At 42.5% G+C, this 8,592-nt stretch overlaps 1 protein-coding gene across 1 annotated transcript; it reads right to left on the bottom strand.

Annotated features, from left to right (window-relative positions):
- Positions 1 to 672: 672 nt before the first annotated feature.
- Positions 673 to 5,603, bottom strand: LOC100765573 (GDP-Man:Man(3)GlcNAc(2)-PP-Dol alpha-1,2-mannosyltransferase). Its single transcript, XM_035451379.1, is given in 4 exon segments — positions 673 to 1,029; positions 4,085 to 4,630; positions 4,694 to 4,916; positions 4,918 to 5,603. Coding segments are annotated over 4 exon segments (1,653 nt in total). The 5' UTR covers positions 5,445 to 5,603.
- Positions 5,604 to 8,592: the final 2,989 nt, after the last annotated feature.

Genomic DNA, 8,592 nt, shown 5'->3' on the forward strand with positions numbered 1-8,592 from the left:
TGTATGATTGCCCTTGCAGAGTACCCAGGTTGCAGTCCACTCACCCACAAGGTAGGTCACAGCCCTCTGTAACTCCGGTTCCAGAAGATATGATGCCGTCTTCTAACCTCTTTGGACCCTGCAATCATGTGCTGCAGAGACACACATGCAGGAAAAACACCCATACACTTAAAATAAAAATGAAGATGGTTTTTAAATGTCCTGTGTATTGTATCTTTACCGACACATTCACAAACTTTTCTCATGTGTAGGTTACTGTGTTATGCATTTTCTGGTAACATTCATGTTGTTGATGAAGTTGACATGTATGTAATCCTGCCTGTCCGGAACTCATCATGTAGACAGAGTTGACCTACAAATACCCAAATGACTCTTTATTCCTTGTGTCCAGATTACAAGTGTGCATCACTATGCCCCACCTTCCAATACACAGTACTCATCAGGAGGATGATCCCAGATAGGAAACTTCAAAAGTAGACCTGGGAGGTTATAGGGAACATAAACTGCATATCGAAAAGAATGCTACTTCCTTACTAAGTAGTTAAAGTACTGTAATGAAAACATCTCCTCCCATCTCCTCTGCTAGGTGTGGTGGTGGTGGCAGCGGAGGCGGCGGCGGTGGCTGGGAACTAGGCTGCTTCCCATAGCCCAGACCCGCGCTCAGTCACCTGATCAGCCGCGCGGGCGCCCCGCGAGGCCGCCGCCCGCGCCCTGTGCGCCCGCCCGGCCTCGGCTCCCGGGACCCCAGGCCCCCTTCCTCGACTTCCCCAGAAGTTGCCTCGGATCCCCACCCCCGGGGACCGGCAGCGGCGTGGGGGCTGGGACGCTGTGTTTCCGGGAGACTTTGGTCCCGAGACGGGGCTGGGGCTGGCGGCGACTGGGAGCGCGTTTTCCTCCCACGCCTTGACAGACGCTCCCGGGAGAATGCAGAAGATGTGTGCTCCGCTCGATACCCGCGACCCCCCCCCCCCCAGCAGGTTTCAGAGGAAGGAGGTCGGAAGTGAGGGCAGCTCGAGCTCCTGAGATGATCTGATTGGAGAATTATCAGGGAGCAGCACCCATCCGGAGGAGACACGAATAGGCTCTGTCGTGTGGGTCCCCTAAAAATGCTGTTACATCCAGACAACAGGAAGTAGTCTAGAGAACACAACCACATTCCTAAGAGGGGCAACAGGAGAGAGAGAGAAAAAAGGAAGACAAAAGAGGAGCAGCCCCTGGAAGCGACTGTAGCCCCTTTAGGCTAGGCCCAGAGAGCCTCAAAGAGGATCCCGGCAGAGTGGGAGAGCCCATGGTTCAGCAGTTGTCTCCACTGCCACCATCATTTGAAGGAGAGAGGGGGGAAGGAAGGGTGGCAGGATGCTGCTCACGATCTGGAGCTCCTGAGAAAGCACAAGTAAAGGGACCAGCTCCCCTTTCAGCAGCCATAACAGCCAAACACGTGCTTGCCATTAACTTGCCTTGGTCACTTAGAGGTCAGATGCCTGCCTTGTGACAAGGAACCAATTAGTAGTTAGTAAGTCACTAGAAAGTCAGATGCCTGCCTCGTGACAAGGAACCAATCAGAAGTTAGCTGGTGGCGCTATGCTTTACAACCCTGGGTGTGCTTTACTGACAAGTGCACAACAATGACACACAAAGCATAGCAACCACCCTGGGAGGGCCTATGGGCCATAACAACCAGTTGACCAATCAACACAGGGCAAGCCCTCCAAGCCTGGAGGCACACCAATCGTGAGCCTGTGCGTACCCCTAGACACTCCCCTTACGCTGTCCTATAAGATCTCTTGGGAGGCCCTAGGAGCTGTCTTTTCTAGCCATCCACCATGGCGGGTGGGTGAAAGACCCAAGCTAACATGGGGTTAGCTCGTTAAATTACAATAAAGCCTCATGCAGTTTGCAGCAAGCTCTGGAATCCTCCTGGTGATTGGGGTGACCGCAGTCGTGGCCTGGGACCCCGGATACCTGAGTTTTCCAGGGGTCTAACACAAGAATGTTTTGAGTTTATTGAGCAAGCAAAACTGAAGGATGGCATGGTTCTCGTTCACTGTAATGCAGGGGTTACAAGGCCTGCTGCGATTGTCACTGGCTTCCTGATGAGTTCTGAAGAGATTGAATTCACCAATGCTTTGCCCGAATCCTGGCTTGATAGAACAGCTGCGCACCTACCAAGTGGGCAAAGAGAGCAATGGAGGTGACCAAGTGCCCTCAGTGGACAGGGGCCACAGTCCATGATCTGTACTCTAGCAGAAACAAACAACCTCTGCATCTGCTTCTGTTTTGGAGAGATAACTTGTAAAACTCCTCTTTTCTTTTGTCTTTTACCAGTGAAAATGGGGGTTACTTTTATTTCCCTGAGTTAGTATATTAATACATTTTTAAGTTTTACCTTATCTAGTTAAGTGTTTCTTTGAATTACTAAGAGACAAGAGTGTATGATCAAATCACTAAATCATTGTAAGAGAAATTTTACACATAAAAATCTTTATTAGACGTAGAAAAGCAATCAAGGAGGTCTTTTTAGAGAAAGGGTTTCTCTGTGTAGTTTTGGAGCCTATCCTGGAACTCGCTCTAGAGACCAGGCTGGCCTCGAACTCTCAGAGATCTGCCTGCCTCTGCCTCCCGAATGCTGGAGTTAAAGGCGTGTGCCACCAACGCCCAGCCACCAAGGAGGTCTTTTAATTTACTCTTTACTCACACACGATTTCATGAACAAAAACTTTTTGAAGCAGTAGACTTACTAAATGAAGACTTACCATTCAAAGTGAAGTAAAAGTTTTACAAAGAATATTTTAAAGTTAAAAAAAATACCTTCAGAATTACCCAAATAGTACCAGGATCAAAATGCTTATATAAACATCTATCTAATAGTTATAAATTCATGTGATTTTTAATATTCTTTAAGTGGTTGAAGAAGCTCTATTATATAATTTTATGAGTTTTATTGGGTGTTATCACTTATACTCTGTTCTTTTTAACTTGGATACTAAGTGTTCTGTTTATGAGTCACCTGTCATTTTTTTGTCTAAAAACTGTCTTATAGTGAGAGATAATTTTTTAAGATATAATCGTAACATTGATCTATTTCCTATTTCAGTATTCTGCTGGAAAACCTATTTTTAGAAAAGAAAATTTATAAACCAATAAAAAAATTAAATATTGTTTTAAAAAATGAAAAGAAAACATCTCCTTTAGCTGACTCCACTAACTGGCACATGCTTACCATGTCCTGGAATTGACAAATGAGTGGCTGTACAAGTTGACACTCCCACTGGCAGTGAAGGAGTAATCTCCCTTCTCCACCTCCTCTCCAGCACAAACTGTCATGGGTGTTTTTGATTTTAGCCATTCTGACAGGAGTAAGATGGTATCTCAGGGTTGTTTTGATTTTTGTTTCCATGAAGGCTAAGGATATTGAACACTTTCTTAAGTGTCTTTCAGCCACTTTAGATTCCCCTATTGAGAATTGTGTATTTAAGTCTGTACCACACTTTTTAACTGGATTATTTGGTGTTTTGGTGTTTCTTGAGTTCTTTGTATATGTTGGAAATCAGCCCTTAGTCAGATGTGAGATTAGTGAATATCTTTTCCCATTCTGTGGGCTGCTGTTTTATCTTCTTGACTGTGTCCTTTGCCTTACAGAAGATTCTCAGTTTCAGGAAGTCCCATTTATTAATTGTTGTCTTGCTACTGATATTATGTTCAGGAAGTGGTCTGTCTCCTCTACCAATTCGTTCAAGGGTACCTCTCACTTTCTCTTCTAAGAGGTTCAGTGTGGCTGGATTTATGTTGAGGGTTTTGATCCATTTGAACATAAGTTTTGTGCATGGCGATAGATATGGATCTATCTTCAGTCTTCTACGTGCCAGCATCCAGTTGTGCCATTTGTTGAAGATGCTTTTTTTTTCCCCCTCAGGTTGCCTTTAATGCATTTAGAAAATATTTACATGTGAAGGTGTTTCCAAATGAAGCATTTCCTCTTGTTGATGCTGGATATGGAACACAGGACCTTGCACACAACAATCACAGGCTCTACCTCTGCTCCACAGCCCCAACTCCATTTTGTAGAAATTATCTAGAATGTTACAAATTTGGCATTACCTAACTTCTCCACAGAAGACAGGAATGACACTTCAAACTCCTGGTCAGAAAACATGCTCACAGATGCTCGAGCAGTCCTTCTGATTTGAAGCCTCTTTTCTGCAGACAGAGAGAGAATATGAGCCATGGTTTCAGCATAGCCTTCTTCACCCTCAGCCAGAAATCCAGTTATTTGTCCTTCATGAGGAAAGACAATGTCAAACTTTGGGCCTCCTGAATTGTGAGCAAGGATAATTGTGCCAGCTGCCATACACTCATCAATTCCAATCCCAAAATGCTCATTCCACATGGTATGCAGCCCAATTGTTGCTTCAGATAGGTAATTCTTCAATTCATCAAATGAAATGTTTATTTTAAATTCCACATTTTCTTGGATTCCCAAATTCTCAGACAGTTTTCTCAGCTAGCTTACTCAAAGTTCATCATCTTTGTTTCTACACCCTCCAATAAGGACAAGTTTAAGTGAAGGTTATGACTCAGCTGCCTTTTCATTTAACATCTTAGCAAAGGCTTTGATCTGAAAAACATGATTCTTTTTTATTTTAAAAGATTTTATTTATTTATTATGTATACAACATTGTGCTTCCTGAAAAACATGATTCTTTTCAGGCCTGAACTGGCCAATGGAAACCAGCAAATATGCTGGGGTCACCTTTTTCTCATGTAGGGGGATGTCCAGAAATGTCTGTACATCACAAGGTGGATAAACAATGTTAGTGCAATGGCCAACGTTCCACAGCAAGAGAATATGGTTTAGTGTCCAGGAAGAATTCACCATGACTACATCACTGCAAGGAACAACACGTCCATAAACAAAAGTAATAGTATATGAGCTTTGCTTTGCAGAGAAGAGCATTTCTGCTAATGAAAGCTACATTATTAAATCCAGTGTTTTGATTCTTCACTACAGAGAGCATGTCAGTGCTGATAGTGGGGTAGTGGACATAGCTCCCAATTCAGCAACTGCCTATGTATTTAAACAGAGGCAGTGTGAACGCATATCCCATTGAATCGATGTAAACATCAGGAACACGCTGTGTCAGAGCTTCCCAGCCAAGAAGAACAGATCCGAGGCTTTGGCCTAGCAATGTGAAGTGGGGATACCGAGAATCCTCCACAAGGTAGCGTTTCCTTAAGAAAACAAACTGCACCGGGTGAGCTAACTTGATGTTAAATCTTCTGACAGCACCTTCTAGTATCTGTTGACCACTGGCATTAATGTCACCAGTATATACAACACAAATGGCTTCAGGATACTTTTTTTGCAGGGCTCTCAAAGCGCACCAGAGAACTCTTTCTCCTCCACCGCCAGCATTGCAGTAAGGATGGAAAAATGCAACCACCATTTGTTCTTTTCCATTTTTGCTGGTTGAGACTGACTTTTTCTTTCTCTGTAGATGTCTCCTGGCTATCCAAAGGACAATGACCAAATATACACACAGAACTCCACATATAATCAGTCCAGGAAAGAATAGTGAATAAAAAAAATCTCAGCAGCGCGTAAAGGCGCCAGCTCCTGGTGTCTGCCACCATCGTACCCACCTACCCCCATGCTTTCTTTTTAACATTGAATAGATATAGCTTCTTTGTCAAATTCTGGTGTTCATAGGTGTGTGGGTTAATATCAGGGTTTTCAATTCAATTCCATTGGTCTACCTGTCTATTTTTGTGCCAATACCAAGCTGTTTTCAGGACTACAGCTCTATTATAGAGCCTGAAGTCAGGAATGGTGATGCATCTGGAAGTTCTTTTATTGTACAGGGTTGTTTTGGCTATCATGGGTCTTTTATTTTTCCATATAAAGTTGAGTATTGGCTTTTCAAGGTCTGTGAAAAAAATTTCCGGGATTTTGATGGGGATTGCATTGAATTACTTTTGGTAAGATTGCCATTTTTACTATGTTGATCCTACATATCCAAGAGCATGGGAGACCGTTCCAATTGCTGGTGTCTTCTTTAATTTCTTTCTTGTCATACAGTCTTTCCCCTGTTTGTTTAGAGTTACCCGAAGATATATTTTATGGGCTTTGTGGCTAGTGTAAAGGGTGATGTTTCTCTGATTTCTTTCTCCATGAAAGTATCATCTGTATGTAGTAGGGCTACTGAATTTTTTGAGTTAATCTTGTATCCTGCCACTTTGCTGAAGGTGTTTATCAGCTATAGGAGTTCCCTAGTAGAATTCTTCCAGTCACTTATGAAAACTATCATAGCATCTGCAAATCCTAAAAATGTGACTTCTTCCTTTCCAATTTGTATCCCCATGATCTCCTTTTGTTTGCTCTACCAAGGACTTCACGTACAATATTGAAGAGATATGGAGAATGTGAACAACCTTGTCTTGTTCCTGATTTTAGAGAAATTTCATCCAATTTATCTCCATTTATTTTGATGTTGGCTGTTGGCTTGCTGTAAATTGCTTTTATTATGTTTAGGTATATTCCTGTTATTAGAAGATATGTAGTTGTGTGCACTTTGAGTAGAATTTCTGAATGTGATACAAGTTTAAAATTAATTGGTTTTCCAACTTCATTGGGAATGCATCAACAAACTCCCTGCCAAAAACCACCGTTAGCATTGGAATGTATAAATATGCCTGTTTGGCCTGGTTCATTTTGAAAACGTAGTATGACTCACGCTATAGGAAGATTTAGGAATGCTATAAGTGTGTTAAAGCTCGAGTTCCCCCAGTTCTCTTCAAATATGTGCTATTGAGGTCACTTGAAACTATGGGTTTCATCTCTAGAATTCACATAACAGAAATAGACACCTGCAAGTCATCCTCTCACTGCCACATAGAGAGCATGGCACAGGTAAAAACACACATAGTTCAAACACTTTGAAATGGATGGAGTTAATAAAGCAAAGAAAATAATCCAGCTATTGAGAACATTTCAACATGATTTGTCAGTTTAAAGTATTATAGAATTTCATTAAGTATTATGTTCATCAAAACATTCCTGATTGCTTCTAGATTCTTATTTTATCCTTTAATTCCCTGATTCAAAGATATGCAGTAGCATCATCTCCTTGCCTGTGAACTTGTGTTACTGGCCACACTCCTTTGGGCGTGGCCTCAGGTGCTGATGTGACTGAAAGATGGAGAAGAGTAGGGTGATCTCTCACTGGCTCACTCTCTCTCTTCGGTTGCAGATCGGATTGGAAGAACAGAGACTGCATCTTCTGGAGCAGGAAGGCCGTGGAGGTTCTTTACTATTATCTGTGTAAGTTGTTCCCCAACAAAACACCCATTTATCATTTATCATTTATATTAGATCTAGCGAACTCATTACTACCCCACCCTCAATTGGCGCCCACGTGGCTGGATTCCCGTGACCAGCCCATGCGCTGGCCTAGTGGTCTAGCAATTAGGATTCGGTCCTCTCACTTCTGCGGTCTAGCCAGGTGGAATTCCACGACCCAGAGTCAACCACTCCCAGCCTCACTGTATTCGGGTGGCAGGTAGCTTCTGTACTTAAGCTGGCCAAGAAGTCTACCACACTTCCTGTGCTTTCTGCATGCCTCGGATTTGCTCAAGTCGAGTCTGCTGCAAAGATAAGTCATTTTAGAAACGTATTTCAGCTAGGTTTGTAGATACATGCCTATAATCCCAGCATTTGGGAGATAGTGGCATGCCACTCTCTCTTAGTTTGAAGTAAGCATGGTGCACATAGTGAGTTCCCGGACAGCCGTGGCTATGTAGAGATATGCTGTCTTGAAAAACTTCCAAAAAGAAAGAGCATATCTCTCAAGTTATGGAAATTTTTGTTATCTTTACTTATATTAAGAGAACTATGTTAACCATTAAAAGAAACAATGTGGAGAGTCCATTCAGAGTTATAGAAAGTTATTGAATCCTTTGACAACCATCTGGCAGGGCCTTTTGTCACATTCAAATGATAGGAGACAGAATGAATAATGGGGCATTATCATCTTCAGCATCATAATGACATATTTGGGAGCTGGAGAGTTTGTTCAGTAGCATAGTTCCTGTTGGGTACACATGTTTGGTTCCTAGCACCCATGTCAGATAGAACATAATTACCTGTATTTCCAGGTCCAGGAGATCTGATGCCTCATCTGGCCTCCTATGGCACCAGACATACAAATGGTGAAAAGACAGATATATTTGTGATCCTAGATTGCTAAAAAGTTTTCTTTGCATATGTATTACTTTTTTAAAATTAATTTAGGTGTATAAGTCTTGCCACTGTGTATAACAAATGCATGTCCAGTATCAGGGGAGACCAGAAGATGCTCTCAGATCCTCCAGGACTGAAGTTACAGAGAGTTTCAAGCTGTTTTTTGGGTGCTTGAAATCACAGCCGGGCCCTGTGGATGACTTGCTGTAGTTTCTGAGCCATGTATTCAGCCCCATGAACCTGACATTAATAACAGTAATGTATAAAAGGCTGAAACTAAGTTCATTTTTACCTCAGCCCTGAAGACCCAGAAGAAGTATAAGATTGATAGCGTCAGAAACTAATCTATTCTTGGT

This window comes from Cricetulus griseus (assembly GCF_003668045.3).
Source record: "Cricetulus griseus strain 17A/GY chromosome 1 unlocalized genomic scaffold, alternate assembly CriGri-PICRH-1.0 chr1_0, whole genome shotgun sequence".
In the NCBI taxonomy this organism is placed as follows: Eukaryota; Metazoa; Chordata; class Mammalia; order Rodentia; family Cricetidae; genus Cricetulus; species Cricetulus griseus.